A 20,934-nucleotide genomic window follows, 5' to 3' on the forward strand; every position below is an offset into this window, starting at 1 on the left:
GAGGATGTTACCAAGTCATGGCTTTGTGAAACTTGTCAAGGGTGTTGAGTCTAAAATGTACCTTTCAATAATGAGGAAGAGACTTCCCTGGTGGTGCAGTGGTTAAGAATCCACCTGTCAATGCAGGGGACACAGATTCGACCCCTGGTCTGGGAAGATCCCACATGCCACAGAGCAACTAAGCCTGTGCGCCACAACTACTGAGCCTGCGCTCTAGAGCCCACATGCCTAGAGCCCACGCTCCACAACAAGAGAAGCCACCACACTGAGAAAGCCTGCGCACCGCAACGAAGAGTAGCCCCCGCCTGCTGCAACTAGAGAAAGCCTGAGCCCAGCAACGAAGACCCAATGCAGCCATGAAATAATAAATAAATAAATAAATAAATAAATAAATAAATAAATAAATATAAGAAACAAGGATATATTTTTTTAAAAAATAGTAATAGTAGGCGACCTGAAGCCTGGATAGGAGAGAGGTCTGTCCCACGTTACACAGCCACTCGGAGGGAGAGCTCATTCGGAGTTAGAACTCGAGACTTCTTATTTTCAGGTCTGGATTTGCTTTCATCACACAGGGCAGACAGCCCTGGTCTGTGGCAGGGGAAGGTAGAGATGCAGAGGTCAGACACACACATTGGGTGGGAAGTTCTGATTAAGAACTGGCTCCCCGACCCAGCTCTGCCACTTACAACCTCTGAGACCTCAGGCCATAACTTTACTTGCTGCCCCTAAACTGCAACATCTATTTTCCTCAGGTTGCTGTTAGGCTAAACAAGAAAATTAATATGAATATTATTAGTGTTTATTGAGCACAGAGTCAGACTCTCTGTCAGGTTCTTTCATGCTTTACCTCATTTCATCCTTAAACAACCTGAGGAGCTGGGAACTACTATTGCCCCCTCCCATTTTCTGTTTTTTTTTAATTAATTAATTTATTTATTGGATTTATTGTTTTTCTTGGCTGTGTTGGATCCTCGTTGCTGCACACGGGCTTTCTCTAGTTGCAGAGAGCGGGGGCTACTCTTAACTGTGGTGTGTGGGCTCCTCATTGTGGTGGCTTGTCTTGTTGCGGAGCAGGGGCTCTAGGTGCATGGGCTTCAGTAGTTGTGGCACATGGGCTCAATAGTTGTGGTGCACAGGCTTAGTTGCTCTGTAGCATGTGGGATCTTCCTGGGGCAGGACTCAAACCCATGTCCCCTGCATTGGCAGGCAGATTCTTAACCACTGCACCACCTAGGAAATCCCCCGGCCCCCCATTTTCTGGATGAGAAAACTGAAGCTTAGAAAACTTGAACACTTTGCCCAAGATCATCTAGCTATGAGAGCAGCAGTACCTGGGCATGAACCCAGAAAAGCCTCTGCTCTTGACCATTGAGCAACCCCACCTAGTATGCCGACTGCCAAGTGTCCTACAGTGGAGTTGCCAAATAGGTGGAGAAAAGAACCAAGGAAGTTCTGTGGACTCACTAGAGGGGTCCCCAAGAAGGAAGAGGGGCCCCAGGTGTCACACTGAGAGTAGGGGTGCTGTTAATAAGTGGGAACTCGGAGATGAAGTCAAGACTCATCTAGTTTGTGTCAATGTCCTGCTTCTTCCACATGACCTCCTTTCCAAAGCTCACAGTTCTTCCCACAATGAATCCTCCTCAGGGAAAATCCATCCATCAGCTCATTGCCCTGAGATATCCTTGGCTTCCCTTGGGGCTGCAGATCCACCTAGAGCCACCAGAGGGCGGGCCAGCTCTGTGGCAAGTCCTGAAAACACAGTAAACTGCCCACCACCCCTCTTCCCCAAGGGTCCAGCCAGGAAGGGACCTCCTAGATGCCTTATGGCACAGACCCTCGTTATATTTTGCCTCAGGTACATCAGTTTACTCCCTTAGATCTCAAAATGTCTAACTGCAGAAGTTCAGTTCGATCAGACATGGTGTCTGATTCTACTAAGATAAAGAACTTAATAATCACCACCAAAACAGTAATGAAAACAGCTACCACCAAAGACACTGGACAGAACCTCATTTTACTGAGCATTTTCTGATACCTTGACTGGCTGGAGATTTACTGGGTATGCTGAAGCTTATGCATGAGTGGTATATTCCATTGTACAGATGAGGAAACTGAGGCACCAGGAAAGGAAGTAACTCCCTTCGGGTCACCTAGAAGACTCTGGTCTTCAGAGAGAGCTGTTTCCAATTCCCTGCCTGTCTGAAGGAGGGGTTGGGGGTTGGGGGACTGCAAACGTGGATAGGGAGAGGAAGAACAGGGGTCAGAATGCTCTCCTGGGAAGATCAAATGCATTGTGGTATTTCCTGTAAACTAAGACCCTGGGCCATTCACCCATGCACCATTCACCCATCCAACAGTGTTCACTGAGCACCTGCTGGGGACAAAAGGATGGATGAGAGGAATTTCCTGCCCTCAAAAAGCTGGCAGTCTAGTAGGGGAAAGTGGTGAGTCAGCAGATAATTATAGGAAACCTCCCATATAGTGGGGTATGAGCAGAGGGATTTTTGGACCGTCTGGGCCACACCCAAGTTCGGGGTGTCTCTTGGGGCTCCCAGGGCTGGGCAGGGGCGCCCCTTTTCCTGCAGCTCACCCCGGAATGGGGGCTTCCCTCCCAGCTTCGGGTCCCCGCCTGTGTTGGGGGCCCGGGGTGCTTCCCCCCCCCCCCCCACCCAGAAGAGCGCCAGCCCAGGGAGCCGATGACAGCATACACCTGAGTCAGCCCGCCGCCCACCCGCCCCTCAGCGTCTGTCTCTGCATCTTGTGATATTTCGCTCCCCGGGAGCCAGCCCCACTGCGCTCCGGAGGCAGCTCGGCAAACAAACCCAGCGACAGATTGTGCCGCGGCTCATTCCGGGGAAGGACGCCAAATCCCACCCTACTACCCCCAACACTCCCTCTCCGCCGCCCCCTCCAGGCCCTCCTCCCAGGCGCGGGCCCTCGGTAGGGTGGGTCCCGGAAACGCAGGAACGCTGCTTTCTGCAGATGGGAGGGGGACAGGAGCCCCAGACACGCCCCTTTCCAGTCTCACCTCCGCCTCGAACAGAAGACGGGCGGGAAGAGGAAATTTAGGCGCTGGGAGGGCCTGGGAGCCGGGGAAGGGCAGAGGATGGAACCAGCAGGGGGCGCCCTTGAGTCGAGGTGCAAGAGGGCTGGGAGCCGGCTGCTGAAACCGGGTGGAAAGGGAGAGAGAGGCAGGAGAGGCAGGGAGCCACAAGGACAGAAGGGAAGCGACAGAGACACGGACAGAAAGTGAGAGAGACAGAGAAGACAGTGACAGAAAGAGACAGACGCATGAAGGAAAGAAATGGCAGGGAGAGAGTAAGGAGGGGAGGAAGGGAGGGAGGGAACAGAGAGACGGAGGACATAACATATGAATAAGAGTGGGGGGAGAAAATGAGAGAAATCGAACGAGAACGAGGGAAGAATGAGATGATGGATGGAACAGAGAATGAATGGGAAAATGAGATCAGCATTTATAAAGCGCCGACTGTATGCCAGGCGCTGCGTTGGGCTCTGGCGCAGACGGGAGAGGAGGAGCCAGAGAGCCAGGCGGAGGGGCGAGGGGTTTCTTTTTCTTTGCTCGCGGGAGCGGCCGCCCGAGCCTCCCGCGCTTTCCTCCGGCCGACTTCGCGCAGATTTCCCGGGCACTGGTCGTACGCGCCGCTCCAGCAGCCCCAACCCGGCCTGAGCCGGTTGCCCACTGTCCCCGAATCGGCTACCCCGAGGGCCCCGCGACTTTGTCCCGCGCCGGGGTGGCTCCCAAGGTCCGGATGCCCGACGCCCTGGACCAGGTCAAGGCCAGGGTGATCCGCATCGTCCCCTTTATAAGGAGACGCTTAAGGTCGCGGGCCTGCAGGTATCGCCCTGAACGAGGCCACGGGGGGCGCACGGGGTCCGGAAGAGATCAGAATGCACCCCTCTTTAAAAGGAAGTAGAAGAAGCTCCCGTGAAGCCAGCGCTCTCCTCCCACCTTTGAGTCTTCTATGCCCCTCGCGGGCGAGGAGACACACGCGCACCCAAACTTGCACCCGCTCGCAAACGCATTAAGGGGCATACACACGCCAAGGTACACACACCCTGGCCACCCATCCGCAAACTCGCTTGCGCCAAACTCTCACACTGCCGCCTGTTTCCCATCCGCGCAGACACGCGCGCTGGCGGACACTCAGCGGCTCATCCGTTCGCACACTCAGGTGCCCCTGCTTCCCCGGCCCGTATAAAAGATAACGTTGCAAGCACTCAGTCACACCTGCACAAGCATCCTTGCGCTCGCGGGCACGTTCATATGCACTCGATCTTGCACCCACAAACTCTAGCAAGCATATACTATTCTTATAGTCGCACACGCTCAGGGCTCGGGGTCTGGGAACGGAAGGGAAAGTGGAATCTCGGAGCTTCCCCAGAGGAGAGGAACACAGGAGACCTGGGCTTAGGTCCCTGGGGGCCGGCAAGGAGGGGGAGGTGACCCAGGAGCCCGGCTCCTCCGGGAAAGTTGGGAGTGGGGAACTGGGCAAGTCCACGGGATTCCCTTACACCACCGCACCCCATCAGGAAGGGATTTCTCTAGAAGCGTGGCGCCGCGCAGGCGATCGAACACAGTCCTCCGGGTCCCCCAAGAAAGGGAGGGGGCCGGAATGGAGGGGGCTAGAAAGGCGCTCCCGCCTCCTAGTGGCCAGGAAAGGGTTAAGTCGGCAAGCTAGGAAGCGAGGGAGGAGCCAACGAGTGCGGGAAGAAGGGGGGTGGTTGGGAAGAGCATCCTCGCTGTCCCCACTCTCCCTCGGCGAGCAGCCGGGGCGCACGGACCGACGGACTGACGGACCCGCGCGCTGCCTGCGCTGCTAGGGGGCGCGGGCACCGGGCGTCGACGGCCAGCCCGAGCCCTCCCCGTCCCGTCGCGCCCCGCCTCGTCCCGTCGGGGCCGATGGCTCCTCCCGAGGTTCGCAGCCCGGGGGGCGCAGGGTAGAGCGCCGCGGCCCGGCCACACAGCCCGGGGACTTCCGGGCCCTCCCGGAGCCCCGCGGGGTCCCCGCCGTCCGTCTGGCGGGCTCAGGGAGCGAGTGGGAGCACCCTCCCCCCGCCGCCCCCTCCCCGAGCGTCGAGACAAGATGCTGCCCGGGCTCAGGAGCCTGCTGCAAGGTAGGACCCCAGCCTGCGAGAGGGCAGAGAGCATCCTCTGGCGGGGAGCGGGGCGCGAGGGTGGGGCAGTCGTGGGGGTGGGGGTAGCCTGGGAGCGAAAAAGGCTTAGCCCGGGGCCCCGCCCCCGCCCCCAGAGCTGCCGGCAGGAGCTGCGCTCCCGACTCGGAGCCTGCTGGGCTGTGCGGGGGAGCTCGTGACCGAGGGGGGACGCAGCGGGCAGAAGGACTGGGCCCGGGGGTGGGGTGGGGAGGGAGGCTCAGGTTCCGCTGTCCCGGCTCCACCTGCTCCGGGGGACGCTGAGGACTCGGGCAGGCTGGGGAAGCGCCGACTCAGCAACTTCTCGTGCCCCGTGCCTCAGCACTTTCCAGTCACCTGGGAGGACGAGGGATGAGGTTAGGGGGCTGTCTGGGAGGATCCGGGGCGCAGAGGGAAATCCAAATGGCCTTCCCCTGTAGAACAGATGGAGGGCGCTAGACAGGGGATAGTGCCACGTATTGAGTGACAGACAAGGGTGTGGGCCAGAGATTGGGGGTGGGTTGGGGAAGGGGTCAGAGGGAGAGGGATAGGAAGGAGGAAGAGGAGGAGGAGGAATAAAGGTTAGACGGGAAAAGCTTGGAGGGAAGTGAGCCCCCGGTGAGGACAGTGGAAGAGGGAAGGAGAGGGGAGAACAGATTAGGGGAGGACTAGGGAGAAGACTAGGGACAGGGACCCAGAACCTGGGGGTGGGAGAAACAGGAAAGAGAATGAGGGCTGGGACCCTAGGGATCGGGAAGAAAAGAGGAGTGAGAAGATCAGAAAGCCAGAAACCAGAGGAGGATGGGGATGGTGGACAGAGATGGGTTGTCAGGAACAGGGGAACAGGGTCTGGATGAGCTCTAGGGTTGGGGATGGGAAACCGGGGATGGGAAACCAGAGATGGGAGAGGGGCTGGGGTGGATCAGGATGGGGATGAGGGCTGGAAAGGGAGGAAAGGAAGAAGGAGGAGAAAGGGAAGAGAGAGAGAGAGACCAGGGGGGCTGCCAAAGGATGAGACAAAGAGACTTCTGGTAACCACTTCCACGTGGGAAGCCCTCCATTTCCAAAGCGCCTGCCTGTCACATCCCTTCTCTCAGGGAGTGGCCAGTGGGCCAGCCCTTGGGCTCTGAGCTCAGGGTCTTGGGGGTGGCTGTGAGGGGGAGAGGGGAAGGACATTCGAGTGGGGTGGCAGCCTCTGAGGGTGGGCACCCCGGCTGGCTCCGTGCTGCTATTTATATCTCTGGGCCCCCGTCGACGGATCCTGCTTATTTTGGGGTGTTACATTCTGGCAGAGTGAGAAGCTGTTTGCAGCAGCTCTAAACCTCCGTCGCCCGCGTCAGTGCCTCCCCAGGCCCCTGCGTCACTGGCATCGCCACCACCTCCGTTCTGCTTCTCGGCCCCCACCTCCTCGGCCCCTGCTCCCTCAGCATCTGCCCGGCAGCCCAGCCCTTTGGGGTGTGGAGCTGTTGCTTCTTGTCTGGGACCCTGTGCCCCTCCTTCAGAACCAGAGGCCTTGACTCCCTTTCCAGGGAGCACTTTTCCTGGAGCCACTCTGCCCTGTGGGTTGGCACCCTAGCTCCTGCCTCTACACTGGGTCCATCTGCTTCCTCCTCAAGTTTCTTCTTTCACAGGGATCTCTGGACTTAATGGTGGCTCCCGGGCTGAGCACTTTGTTTGTGAGCCTTGGGGCTCCAGGATGAGAGCCCAGTGTCCTCGACAATGGGTTCTTGGTGAATGGATACTTTTTTGGCTCTGGGCACCTAGGCCTTCCAGGATCAATACCATGTCCTGACCTCTCTCCCTTCCCTCCCCTGGTCAGTTCTGGCCACATCTTCTGGACACTGGTCATCTCTTCCTGACTTCCTAGAACAACCACAGCCTGGAGCCCAGGAGGGGAAAGTGGCAGAGAGCCTGGGTCCCTTCCTGACCTTGACCCTGAATAGCCAAACAGACCCGATGTCATTGCTGGCCCAGCCCTGTGCACCTGGGTGCAATTTCTCTCCTCCCTTTACCTCAAGTGCAGCAAACTCTCACACTCAGGGGTGGTTTCTGTGGATGATGTGGGATCTCCCAAAGAAAGGTCAGAGGGTCCCTTTTGACATGGACTTGTCCAATCTGGGTTCCACCTTGTACTAGCTGCATGACCTGGGGCAACTCATTTCATGTTGAAGAGCCTCCCTCCCCTCATCTACAAATTGAGGGTCATAATATTGATCTCAGAGGGGCTATGTTATGCTGTGTTCCATGCGTAAAGACACGTGCAAATACAGAGGCTGGCACAGAATAGGTGTTTAATAACAGATGGTTTCTGCCCATCCCTGCTCTGCACTCCCCTGCAACTCTAGCCATCACCTTCTGACTTTAGGGGGAAAAAAAGGGGGAGATAGGATGGGATGAACAGAGAGGGTGGGGGAGGCTGTTGGAATGGGCTTTCCTTGGCCCAGATAGTAGTAGGAGGGAGTTAAAATGAAGCCTTCAAGAAAGATATTGAAGGCAGATGGACAGAGATTCGGGTCAGGGCCTGGGCTGCTCACTCAAAAATGGACTCTGCCTCTGCCCAGCCCTTGATGGTGTGGCCTGTGAACTAAGGGGTTTGCTTCTGATGGCTGAGGAGGTGTCCCCTGCTTCCTGCTCTGACACTCTGTGCATCTTGCCCCAGTCTTTGCCAGGGATGCACAAAATGGGGGGCCAGGAGTGGAACTGTGGTCCTCGGGGAGAGAGAGAAGACACGGGCCTGGAAGGAAGGCGTGATGGTGAAGAGCGGGGAGAACAGGGGGCGGGGAGGCGATGGTGGCAAGAAGGAAAAGGGCACACACACTGGGCAGGAGCTGAGGGCGGAGGAGGGAGAAAAAGGCACAGCTCACCAGGCCCTGCTGCCTCTGCCCAGGAGCACTCCAGCCAGGCCCGGGGGCAGAGAAATCCAGAGCCCCCCACCGTCCCCTCCTCCTCGCTTCCAGTGAGAGCCGCAGCCTGAATTATAGATGAGGTTCCTTGAGTTACAGCTGCTTTGCACGGCGGCGGTGGCAGGGAGGGCCAGAAATGGCAACAGAGTCCCTGTTACGCAGCAGCTGTCATGGAGGGGCCCCCTGCTCAGGGCCCCTCCTCAAAGAGCCTGCAGGGAGCACCATCTCGGCCTTGGGGAGGTGGGCCGTGATGGGGGAAGACAGAGGGGCAAGAGGGAGGGGGCGTGGGAAACGAAGAGAGGAGCCCCCTGTGCGGGCAAGCAGGGGGCCAGGGAATTGTGGGTTAGAGTGAGTGGGGCCCCTGCCAGCCCCTGCTGAGCTCGGCCTCGGGGCTGGAAGAGACCCTGGTGCCAGGGGACTGCTCCCGACTCTGGAGCACTCTGGGATCACTCTGTCCTTTCCTCTGTCTCTCCTGGGGTAACAGTCAGCCCTCGAGGCTGAGGAAAAAGCTCCATAATCCTCCGGGCGGGCTGGCGGCTTTCTGAATGCACACTCTGTGAGCTTGTGGATAAGGGGTGGGATTAAGGGATCAGAGAGGGATTTGGCTTTCCCTGGTGTCAAGTCCTTGGGGAAGCGAGCTTAGAGGGTGACTCCACCAGGAAGGGAAGTGCCCTGGCCCGTCATCAGGAGACTCCTTTCTAGTCCTTGCCCTGGCAACCACGTTGCTGTGTGACCTTGGGCAAGTCACTTGCCCTCTCTGAGCCCCAGCCATCACGTCAGGAGAACCAACGCTTGAACCAGATGAACCTGGAGGCTTTTCCAGCTCTGAGATCTCCTGTTCTAAGCCCCCCAAACCTCAGCCCTCCTGAAACCCACTCAGGGCTCCCTACAGGGTTCCTGCACCCCACCCCTGCCTGGTTGGGTTGAGGGGTGAGAGACGCACTCCTCCACCCCACGTGGCTCTGAAAAACTCGGGAGGAGAAAGTAATCGTGAAACGCCGCACGGGGGAGGGGTGAGAAGGGCCGAGAAACGCGGAGGTGGTGTGAACGAATAGAACAGCAGCCGCTGTGTCACTGAGTATTACATCACACCCAGCCTACACACGCACGGGGCCCGGCACTCACACACACGCGGAGCACCACCGGCACACACTTGCACGCATCGGTGCGGCGCACGGGGAGGGCCCGGGATGCTCTTGGTGGGCCGTGGTCCCCCACCCTCCGTCTTTGCGTTCCTCCACGGGAGGAGGCCCAGCCCAGCTTCCGTGATGTCCGCGCCACACGCGGGGCCGTCGGTGCCATGTGCCCACCCCGGGCTCAGCAGCACGTCATGTAGAGAGTGGCGGGCTCACACGGGCATCATACAGCAACCTCTGACACCAGGCGTCGCTGAAAGTCACGGACCCCTCAGTCTCTCCCCCTGAGGGCCCAGGATCTCAGGTACTTGGGTCCAAGGGCAAAGGTCTTCCTCTGCCCTCGCAGGGGTAGCACACTGCTTGGATCAGAAGGTGGTCATTCCATACATACCCAGAGAATGACCGCCTGTCTTTTGGGGTGCAAAACCTGCCGCAAGAAAATCCCCAGACTCATCTGGAAGTCGTGATAAAGGGGAGAGGTCAATGTAGTTCCAGCCCAGAACGTCATCAGCGGCAGTGAGGGTCAGAAGGGCAGGGCACAGGGATGGATAAGGGGCCCCACAGCCCTGCTATATATATAGCTCGGGGTACTGGGGCCTAGACACGACTCTTTAGCCCCCAGGCCCTTGGCCCTCCCTGGACCTGCCTCTCCATCTGTATCATAAGAAGGCTGGATCATAGTCAACCTTCAAAAGTTACTTTGAAAACAAAATTTTTTTAAGTGATGTTGAATGAGAGGAGCCTGGGGTGTAAAATGCAGTCTTGGGCTATCTCCGCCCCCCCCCCCCCCACCAGGGATGCTGCATTCTTTCCAGGACACCCCTCCCCCCGCCCCACTCCTCACCCAGCACTGATTCTGTTGCTGGTGGCTGGTGGCACCAGTTAGAGACCCACTGCCCCTTGATCCCTAAGAGCCACTCCTGTGTGGAGAGGTGAGGGAGGAGGGCTGTGGTCACCAGTGGGCCAGCAAGACCCAGGGTAACCAGAGAGACATTTTACATGGGCCTTAGATTCACAGAGGGTCTCAATTTAGTTCCACCTGTTCTCAGATGGGGTCACTTTTGCTCCCCAGGTGATATTTGGCAATATCTGGAGACATTTTGGTTATCATGGTGGTGGGGGGGGGGTATACATCTAATGGGTAGAGGACAGGGATGCTGCTAAACACCCTATAGAGGACGTTGTATAGGACTGCCCCCCACAGCAAAGCACGGTCTGGCCCAAGTCTCAAGACCAAAGTCATGGTCGAACCCACCATAGTGAAAACAGGAATGAAAGTAGACGATCACTCATCAAACAACTTTCAACCTATCAAAGTGTCCTCTTGGCGTTTCTCTATTTTTGAATATACCAGAGTCTCCAAAAGCAGACGTGACCAGGGCCTCCTGCAACTCTTGCATCCAGAACCACCCACCCAACCTGGGAACGCAAGGCCCCCAGCAAGGGTCCCGCTAGGGTTGGGTGGGTGGAGCTTTCCCCCCCTCCGCCGACTCTCCCACCCTCGCAGCCAGCCAAGAGAGACCGCCCCCCTTCTCTCCACAGGTCCCGCCCCGGCCTGCCTCCTGCTGATGCTCCTGGCCCTGCCCCCAGCTGCCCCCAGCTGCCCCATGCTCTGCACCTGCTACTCGTCCCCGCCCACCGTGAGCTGCCAGGCCAACAACTTCTCGTCGGTGCCGCTGTCCCTGCCGCTCAGCACGCAGCGCCTCTTCCTGCAGAACAACCTCATCCGCACGCTGCGGCCCGGCACCTTCGGGCCCAACCTGCTCACCCTGTGGCTCTTCTCCAACAACCTCTCCACCATCTATCCGGGCACCTTCCGCCACCTGCAGGCGCTCGAGGAGCTGGACCTCGGCGACAACCGGCACCTGCGCTCTCTGGAGCCCGACACCTTCCAGGGCCTGGAGCGGCTGCAGTCGCTGCATCTGTACCGCTGTCAGCTCAGCAGCCTGCCTGGCAACATCTTCCGCGGCCTGGTCAGCCTGCAGTACCTCTACCTCCAGGAGAACAGCCTGCTACACCTACAGGTGAGCCGGCCCCGCCCGGGCGCGCGCGCACACGCGCATACACACACACACACACACACACACACACGCACGCACGCACGCACGCAGTCCTCTTCTGCTTTCCTCTCTCCTCCTGGGACCTCTTGGCTCCTCTGTCCTTGTGCACCCTTCCGGCCTGGGTCTCAGCACTCTATTTCTCTGTCCCTTTTCTAGGTTTCTATCCCTCCCACTTTCTCCAGGGGCTTTTCTTTATTTTGTCTCTATCTTTATTTGTCACTAACTCCCCACCCCCCACCTGACTCCCTCTGCCTGTCTGTGTCTCCCTTTCTGTCCCTCTCTGTCTCGCTCACTGACTTGCCTCCCCCCATCTGTCTTCCTCTGCCTCTTCTGTCTGTCTCCCTTCACACGCCCACTCCACACACACCCCCATGTCTGTCTGGGTGTGTATGTGTGTCTCTTTCTGTGATCTCTTCTTTCCCCCTTGTTTGCCTCCGGGGGACTCTGCCTTTCGCCATGCACCCCAGCCTGAAGGCCTTGGTGGTGGCTTTTCTCACCCACCCCCATGCCCTCCCACATCATAGGGAGGTGGGCAAAAGGGCAGTCACTGCAACTGGTATCCCATAGAAGGTTCCAGCTCTCTCCACCTCACTGGGTCGTGGGACAAGGGGAAACCCTACCCTTCCTCAATTCCGTCCCCCAAACCTATCCCCCAAATCTGCTGTATCAGTGCAATGGGAGTAGGAAAAAAAAAAGGGTAAAGAGCTGTTAAGTAGCTGGAAAACCAATGCTCTGAAAATGGAAGGAATAACAGTAATTGCTATTTATTGTTATTATTATTGATCTAAATATCGTTTATTGTTGTTGTTATGCTGACTGTCTGACAGTCGAATCCTCCCATTCTATTTCCCCAGGAAGCAATAACACACCCTCTAAACCACTCTGGGAGAAAATTCTCCCTCAGCTATACAGCCTCTGGATATCCAAACTCTGCCCTCTCCCCACACCAGCCTGGAAGGCACTTCCTCCCCCCCATCCCGGGTTGAGGCCTGCCCGGTGGGTTTGATGCCATGAATTGTAATAACAACAGCAATAATAATTTAACATTTATCAAGCACCCAGTACGTGCTTGGTGCTGAGAAAAGGGCAGGGAACCAAACAGATGAAACTCCTGCCTTCGCAGAGAGCATTCTAGTGGTGGGGAGAGACAAGAAGTAAAATACACAGTATGTTGGGAAATTATATTGCGTGTTATTATTGTTGCATAAGTAATGATAATAATAGCCCACGAGCACTTGGCGGGCACACCATGCGTCAGGCACTGTGCTAAAGACTTTATGGGTATCAACTCTGCCACTTACAAGTGTGTGGCATTTTTTTTAACCTCCCTGTGCCTCAGTTTTTCCATCTGTAAAATGGGGGTGGCCATAGCACCCATCTCCTAGGGATTTTGTAAGTGTTAAGTGCATGAATAACTTGTAAAGCACTTGGAATAGTGCTTGGCATATGGTAAGCACTCTATAAATGCTTGTTAACATACTATTTTAAAAAGAGAAACAAGCCTCATTTAATGCTGGTCTCAGTGAAATGGCCCATCTTGGACCCTCTCCTGAAGATATGGGTCAACTTCAAGGATTATACTGAGACCATGGGTGGGTCCCAGAATACTCCCTCCTTTTTTTTCCTTCCTCACTTTGCATATCATGGTTTCCAAAGTGTGCTCAGTCACCTCATCTCATTTCTACAGCCCTGTTGGGAGATTGTTTATACCTCCTTATAGAAAGTATGCGGAAGCTGAGATCAAGATCTCCCAAACCATTGTCCATGTGCCTGGTGGCTTACGTATTCATGGTATCACATCAAACCTCACAACAGACGGGCAGTAGGGATGGTTAGGGGCAGTAGGGACATAAAATGAAGTTTCTGAGGACACACAACCAGGAAGAGCTGGTGGTACTTGAGCTTTCATGGTCTGAGGACACTTCAGGCCATTTTCATCACTCAGAACTCTCCACTGGGGGCTGACCGGGTGCAGGGCGAACAGTACTCAGAATACAGCAGAGCAGGTTCATTTTCGAAAGCACGTGCTTTGTTTTGTTTTGTTTTGTTCTTGGCCAAGCTGTGCAGCATGTGGGATCTTAGTTCTCTGACCAGGGATCAAACCCGCGTCCCCTGCAATGGAGCGCGGAGTCTTAACCACGGCACTGCCAGGGAAGCACGTGCTTTGGAGTCTGCCAGACCTAAGTTCAGATCCTATCTCCCTTGTGACTCTGGAAGTACTCCACCCCTCTCCATCTCCATTTCCTCATGTGTAAGATGACAATCATGATAATACTTAACAATAACCCTCATCTAAGAAGCTTTGTAAGGATTCAAATTTAGCACAGGGCCACATCAGTATATGGGGTTATCATTATTATTACTGTTAATTATTACTAGTAGTGCGCCTGCCACTACGACAGAAAACCTGACCTCCTTATCAACATATATTAGTTGCTCAGAGTGAGGAATCCCTGCTCTGCTATTTTCTGACTTATTTAACTTTAGACAAGTTGCACCCCCTCCCCCCCATGAACCTGTTTTCTCATCTTTAAGATGGGAATAATAGGGACTTCCCTGGTGCTCCCTATTAAGGTTAAGACTCTGGGCTTCCACTGCAGGGGGTACAGGTTTGATCCCTGGTCAGGGAGCTAAGATCCACATGCTTCACAGCACAGCCAAAAAAAAATCAATAAATAAGATGGGATTAATACAAATAATACCTTCCATAAAGAATGGCTATAAAGAGTAAATGAGTTCGTATATACCAAGCACATCGTTCAGTGCTGAATAACTTTTGTCGTCATGACCTGATCCTCCATCACAAATGGCAGCCAGGGCCTGCGGTCAGGAACGATCTGGGGAAGGGGGACCCTGAGTGGAGGCTGGGGTCCTCTGAAATGGGCAGGGTTCGTTCTGCACACTCCTGGCCTGAATGGTACAGGGCATCATGGGAAGGAAACATCTTCACACCTGGCCCTTTATAGAAGAGAAGGGAAGAGACTGCCTCTGCCTGTGAACTGCCTGGAGAAACTAGGCTGGGAGATGCCACAGGCAGGTGAGGAAGCATGCGAGCCGGGGTGAGATCTGCAGAGCGGGGTGAGATCTGCAGAGCGCAGGTGTGACCCAAGAGGGAGCCGGGCCTGCCCCGAGAGGGGAGCTCTAGAGCAGGCAACAGGACCACAGCTTTTCAGGCAGAGGAAGGTGGAAATGGAAATGGGGGTGGGGCGGAGGTTCTCATGGACTGTCTGCTGTAGGCCAGGCAGCGTGCCAGGTGCGCTCATCACAGATACTTACTGAGCACCTACTACATGCCAGGCAGTGTTCTGGGTGCCAAGGATTCAGAAGCAAACAAAAACAGTGTCCTTGCTCTCCTGGAGCATATTTCCTACTGGAGTAGAACCAGATGATAGAGACACCTATCTCTCTTTTAATCATTAGAGCAGCCCTCATGGCGTAAAAAAGCAGTCTTTACATTCAGGCAGATCTGATTTGCTCTGTGGCTTTGGGCAAGTTACTTAACCACTCTGAGCTTCAGTAGACCCATCGGTGAAATGTAGAAAATGACCTGTAACTCAGGGGTTTGTTGTGAGGATTAAAGAGATGCTACTTGAAAAGGGCTCGGCATGTCCAGTCCAGAGGAAGCATCATTTCCCCCATTCAACAGCTGAGGACACTGAGGCTCAGAGAAGTGAAGGCACCCATCCAAGGTCACCCAACTTTTAAGGGGCATAGCCTAGAATTAGCCCAGGTCTGTCTGACTCCAGAGTGCAGCTGTTCAGAGCCCTGTCTGCAGAGCTCACGTCTGCATTCCACTACATATTAGCTGTTGAACCCTAGGCCAGTCACTTGCCTTCTCTGGGCCTCCCTCTCCTAATCTGTGAATGGGGGAGAATACCATTATCTGCTTCATAGCGTTGTGATGATTCGGTTACTACATGGGATCTGTGTAACACAGAGCCTGGCACATGGTAAGCGCTCGGTTAGTCAGCTGCTGACGCAAGTGATGGCGATGATACCCAGTGTAGATGGGCGGGTGCTGTGAGTGGGGGCGCCTGGCACAGAGTAGATACTCAATACAGCCTTGTTGAATGAATGAGGTACATTCCAGAACTCACTCATTAATATCAGATGAGGTTGGATCTTAATGATCAACAATCTCAAGTCCCTTGTTTCATGGATGAAAAAAAAACTAAAAAAACAAAACTGAGGTTCAGAGAGGTGCTGGGAGCTGCCCAAGGTCACACAGTCCAGCAGCTGATTTGATTAGTGCCAGAGACTGGAGCTGGGAGGTTGCAGGGAGGCAAGGTTAAGAACAGGATGCTGTCCAGGGAAGGGGGCTGGGATGCTGCCTTGAGATTCCAAATGGATGCAGAGAGCCGTGAACGGGCCAGGGGGAGGCAAGGGAAATGTGGTTTTCGAAATGGAAGAGGATGACTTTAGCAGAGGCTCTCTGCCCAGTGGGAGGGGGTGATAGGGAGGGTGGTGGGGGAGGGCGAGGGCTGTGAAAGTCAAGAGCTTATTAATGCACAGAGAACAGTTTTAACAGTGAAGAGAGGAAGGACCGGATCTGAGAGCTGCAGCCTAGCAAGTGGCAGCGGGATTTGGCAACAGCTTGGATGGGGGGAGGCGGGTATGGAACCCCAGGCTGACCCTCAGAGAGGGGAGGGGCAGGACTTTTGCCAAGGGAAGGAGAAGGGGATTGGAATCAAGGAATTCTGCAGCTCAAAATCTGGGGCTGTGGGCCAAAGGTGCCTGAATTCCCTAGGGTCTCTGAACTTTCTGTCTTCCCTTCCTGACCTCTGGAAGTCCCCAAAGTGCCAACTACCCCTGTTCCCCACATTGATCCTTTGACCATGTGTCCCTAGGTGTGTCCTACTCTTGCTGACACTCCGTTAAAAAGAGAAACCCTAGTTAGGTGTTTGAGGGGAAGGGATTCAGCCCCTCCCTTGGTGGGCCAAGAAGAAAAGAACAAGGACACCAGGCCACGTTGGGCCAGGCTGAGGCCACGGAGGTGCAGGAAGCCTGCTGGAGACCTGAGCTGGGCATGGGGCGGTGGCAGCAGGGGGTAGAGAACGCTGGTGTCACAGGCAGCTGAGAAGGTTGAGGGGGACGGATCTCAATGTGGCCAAGAGGAGGGCTCTTGGCAGGCTCAGTTCCTGTAGTGGAGAGGGCGGAAGCCAGATGGGAGGGGGCGAGAAAACGCAGGAGCACAGGAAGGTGGAGGCTGTGGGTGTGGGCTGGGAGTCAACGCCCTCCCCCAACCTGAGAGCCTGAGACCAGGCTCCTGGGTGGGGTGGGGGGGATCATCGCCCCAGGCAGGGAAGGGTGGAAGAGCCACTGCCAGGAAGCAGGAATCCCTGGGGAGCTGGCTTGAGCATAGAGGATGCCCTTGTCCCCCAGAACCAGACCTCCTGGGTCTGCTGACATGTCCTCCACAAGAGGGGAGGACCTCGGTACTGGGGCCCTGGTCCCCTCTCTGGCAAGCCCTTCATCTCTCTGGGCCTCAGTGCAGTCCTCTGTAAAAAAGTAGGCTGGGCTGGTACATCCAGAAGCACTAACTCCCAAGTCTGGTTGACCATCACCAGGACTTTGGTGAACTGGTTAAAATGCAGAGCCAGCCCCCTGCTCTCTCCCCTCCACGGAGCATACCCACTCCTCCACTCCCCTGAACCACAGTTCAAGGTCCTTCCAGCCCTTAATACAGCCTCAATCAGAGACTCCCCAGCCTTGGGCAGGTGGGACAGCCCCTCTGAAGGGGCAGTGATGCATGGGGCATGGGGGACAGCAGGCTTCCTTCCCCTCCCCCGCTGCCTCTGGGGGCTGGAGTTGACACAGTCCCCTTAATGTCCCAGTCCAGCAGCAGAACTTTGGGGCCCCAGAAATCTCCTCTGTTAGAGGAAAATGGTTGGGGCCTAATTCTAACTAAGACCCTATTGTCATAATAACCACTGTTTATCGATGGTGGTCTGTTTGCCCACCGGGTACTGCATCCTTACAGGATGTCATCTAAGCCTCCCTCAGCCTGCTGAAAGAGTTGTTCTCTGAGTTATATAAACTGACGAAACTGAGGCTCAATGAGGCTAAATAACTTGCCCAAAGTAACGCAGCCGGGAAGACGGCAAGCTGGAGTTGAACCAGGGCTCTGCTGACTCCTGAGCCTGTGGGCTTCATCTTTGGACTGGATCCCAATGTGCCAGGCCCTGTGCCCATCTGATCTGTATGTGAGTTGCCTTCTTTAATCCTCAGAACAAACGCAGGAGGAGGTACACTCACCCCCACTTGAAAGATGAGGAAACAGATTGCTGGCTTGGCCAAGTTCACAATAATGGCTAACTCATAGCAAGTCCACCACATGCATTAATACATGTTGTTGTATTTAATCTCCACATCTTACAGAGGAAGAAACTGACTCATAAGGATACTGAGTGACTTGCTCGAGTGTCAGTTAATAACGAGGTCAGGATTTGAAGTCAGGGAGGCTGGAAGTCTGCAGGCTTAACCAAATCAGAGGTTCTCATTCTCCAAGTGTGGTCCTCCCACCACCAGCAGCAGCATCACCGGGGACTTGTAAAGACACGAAGACTCTCACCCCCACCCCCCACCCCCCCACCCCCACTCCTCCCCCCACCCCCGCTCCAAGACCTGCTGAATCAGAAACCCTGGGGGCAGGGCTCAGGGGTCTACAGGGGATTCCGAGGCACCCCCAAAGTTTTAAGAACTATATTGCTTTTCTCACATTAACCTCTACATAGGTTAGGGGAGGCAGAATTAGAACCCAAGACTCTATGAATCAGAAGATCGAGCCCTTTCTATTCTACCACAATGCTCGCCGTCTTTCCCAGATTTCTTCGGTACAGTCTCAGGACCACTCACCGCTCTTCTTCTCCCCCCTCCCCCCACCCCCACCCCAGGATGACCTGTTCGCGGACCTGGCCAACCTGAGCCACCTCTTCCTCCACGGGAACCGCCTGCGGCTGCTCACGGAGCACGTGTTCCGCGGCCTGGGCAGCCTGGACCGGCTGCTGCTGCACGGGAACCGGCTGCAGGGCGTGCACCGCGCGGCCTTCCGCGGCCTCAGCCGCCTCACCATCCTCTACCTGTTCAACAACAGCCTGGCCTCGCTGCCGGGCGAGGCGCTCGCCGACCTGCCGGCGCTCGAGTTCCTGCGGCTCAACGCCAACCCCTGGGCGTGCGACTGCCGCGCGCGGCCGCTCTGGGCCTGGTTCCAGCGCGCGCGCGTGTCCAGCTCCGACGTGACCTGCGCCACCCCCCCGGAGCGCCAGGGCCGCGACCTGCGCGCCCTCCGCGAGGCCGACTTCCAGGCCTGCCCGCCCGCCGCGCCCACGCGGCCCGGCAGCCGCGCCCGCGGCAACAGCTCGTCCAACCACCTTTACGGGGTGGCCGAGGCCGGGGCGCCCCCCGCCGACCCCTCCACCCTCTACCGAGACCTGCCCGCCGAAGACCCGCGGGGGCGTCCGGGCGGGGACGCGCCCACCGAGGACGACTACTGGGGGGGTTACGGGGGCGAGGACCAGCGGGGCGAGCAGACGTGCCCCGGGGCGGCCTGCCAGGCGCCCCCGGACTCCCGCGGCCCCGCGCTCTCGGCCGGGCTCCCCGCCCCTCTGCTTTGCCTCTTGCTGCTGGCGCCCCACCACCTCTGACTGCGGTGCTGAGACTGAAGAGGCCGGTGTGTCCCCCCTCCCCCTCTCCCTGCCCCTCCCCCCATCCCCAGCTGCGGCTCTGGCCCGGTCACTGCCCCCCGGCCGAGCGGCCTTGCTGCCTTCTTTTCCTTCCCAGCTCCTCTCTTCCCCTGGGACCAGGCCACCTCTCCCTGCCTCCCGGGCTGCTGGCTTAAGGCAGCCCCAGGAGGACATATCTGGTGGCTCAGACCTCTTCTCCCCAACTCTGGCCATTAACCCCGTTCCCATCCTGAGGCTGGGGTGGGCACCCCTGGCAGCCGGTGACCCATTCTCCCAGTGCCCACAGTGGACTGGGGAGGGGCTTTGTCTGCAGGGCATCTTCCACCAGCAGAGCCTTTGGAAGCTCCCGGGGAGGGAGCCCCGCCCAGGAGCCCTTTGGAGGGATGCTTCAGTCCGGGCCAGGCCAGCCCTAGGCCCCTGCGTATCTTAGTCCCCCCTCAACCTCCCGACACTGGAGAAATACTCTTCTCCTAAGTCTACCCTGGACACTTTTTAGGGAGCCTGGAGAGAACTTTCCTCTCCACCATGGCCCCTGTGTGGTGAAGATCAACAGAAGTTGTTTGGGAAAAAAAAAAAATTTATTAAAAAATTCTATTATTTTATCTTCTGTAAGATTTGTTGGTTCAGGACCTCAGAAGTGGGAGGAGGGCTTAGAACCATCAGGCTTTCAGGGCCAGGAGGGTTAGAAAAAGGAGAGCCATTCTGTGCCATCAAAGTTCTTCTTGCTGTTCCGCCTATGACAAGAAGCTGAAGCCCGGGGAGGCAGGGTGGGACCCAGGCCAGGTGAAATCTGACAGCCAGGAGTGGGTGCTGATGGTACCTCACCTTCTCATTTGTCCAGGAGAAGCAGCTACAGCTGACCCCGAGTTGTCTGTGCCTGAGGAGCTGAGCCTGGGGAAGGCCTCCAGCCTGGCTAACCCATCTCTCCCTAACCCTGTTCCTTACAGAAAAGCAGTTCCCACTTTCCCCTGCAAGGAGGAGTAATGTGGACAGCCATGGTCACCGCCAGCCCAAACATGGCTTCGGGTAAATCTGAAAAGGGCACCTCTTCCTCAGAGGAACCCAGCCCCAAACCACAGCAAACACTTTAGCAAACAGCGTAAGGCTGGATTTCAGCTCACACTTGCCCCTTGTGCAGTGTACAGCCTGCACAGCTGTACACAGCAACCCTGTAGGCAAATGGTCTCTTTCCCTTCTACCTGTGAGATAGAAGCCATCAGCGAGGAAACAGGTCAGAGAAGCAGTTCTCCAAGCAAGTTAGTGGAGAAACCAAGGCCTAGGGTGATCAGAGGGACAAGAATCCCAGGTTGTGCTGTCTTGCTGGCTTGAGGTATCACCAGAAGCTTCGTCTTTCCAATGTATGGAGCAGAGGCTAGGGAAAGGGAAGAGTCCTGGATAAGATGGACTTGGGTGAGTCCCATCTGACAGAAGCAATTGGGGAGATGTTTGATGGTTCAAATGTAGGGTTAAGACTCTAACTTGGGAGCTGGGGATGGAAACAGAGGGTACCTGGGTGCCAGGGTTCAAGGATGTTGAGATTTTGTTGCCTTGGCCAGACAAGTCAGAAGGATGGTGGGAAGAGGAGACAGAAACAGGAACGAGTGAACACTTAAGACCTGAGGTAGGTGGATTTTGGATAAAGGTGTGAGGTTGGGGTCCCTGTGAGACCCCAGTGGCCAAGCCTGGGGTCTCACAGGGACCTGTGTCAGACTGGCTTTGAGGAGGCTAATGAGTGGGACTGGGGGCGGGGAGGGGGGTGGGCAGGCAAGAGCTCTGAAGGGGGAGGGGCTGCTTGGGCCTGGGCAGGGGGAGGAGGGAACTTGCTGGTAAATCAGAAGCAGGCTGTCCAGGTCACAGAATTATCGTTGTGAAATATTCATGGGCCTTTGGTCCAGATGCTATTTCAGAACAGTGAAAGCAAGAGGAGTGTGTGAGCCTCAGGAAGAGGCCTGCAGCGATGCCACTTTCCCCCACTCCCGCCCCCACCCGCCCAGACAGA

At 56.3% G+C, this 20,934-nt stretch overlaps 1 protein-coding gene across 2 annotated transcripts; it reads left to right on the plus strand.

The window, feature by feature from the left end:
• The first annotated feature begins 5,108 nt into the window (after positions 1-5,108).
• On the plus strand, positions 5,109-19,866 carry RTN4RL2 (reticulon 4 receptor like 2). 2 transcript variants are annotated; one of them, XM_057728637.1, is made up of 4 exons: positions 5,109-5,139; positions 10,736-11,217; positions 18,147-18,922; positions 19,777-19,866. In XM_057728637.1, the coding sequence occupies exons 1-3, from the start codon at positions 5,109-5,111 to the stop codon at positions 18,894-18,896; spliced, it is 1,263 nt and encodes a 420-aa protein (XP_057584620.1). In that variant the 3' UTR covers positions 18,897-18,922; positions 19,777-19,866. The 2 variants fall into 2 exon arrangements, with proteins under 2 accessions (XP_057584620.1, XP_057584619.1); XM_057728636.1 differs by lacking the exon at positions 19,777-19,866 and having other exon boundaries at positions 18,147-19,432.
• Positions 19,867-20,934: the final 1,068 nt, after the last annotated feature.

The sequence above is a fragment of the Hippopotamus amphibius genome, chromosome 3 (assembly GCF_030028045.1).
Source record: "Hippopotamus amphibius kiboko isolate mHipAmp2 chromosome 3, mHipAmp2.hap2, whole genome shotgun sequence".
In the NCBI taxonomy this organism is placed as follows: domain Eukaryota; kingdom Metazoa; phylum Chordata; class Mammalia; order Artiodactyla; family Hippopotamidae; genus Hippopotamus; species Hippopotamus amphibius.

Excerpts from the sequence above, each read along its gene's own strand:
- RTN4RL2 (XM_057728637.1), top strand. The coding sequence starts at position 5,109 with ATGCTGCCCGGGCTCAGGAGCCTGCTGCAAG. Across the intron at positions 5,140-10,735 it reads GCTCAGGAGCCTGCTGCAAG|GTCCCGCCCCGGCCTGCCTC; the intron begins GTAGGACCCCAG and ends TTCTCTCCACAG. Across the intron at positions 11,218-18,146 it reads ACAGCCTGCTACACCTACAG|GATGACCTGTTCGCGGACCT; the intron begins GTGAGCCGGCCC and ends CCCCCACCCCAG.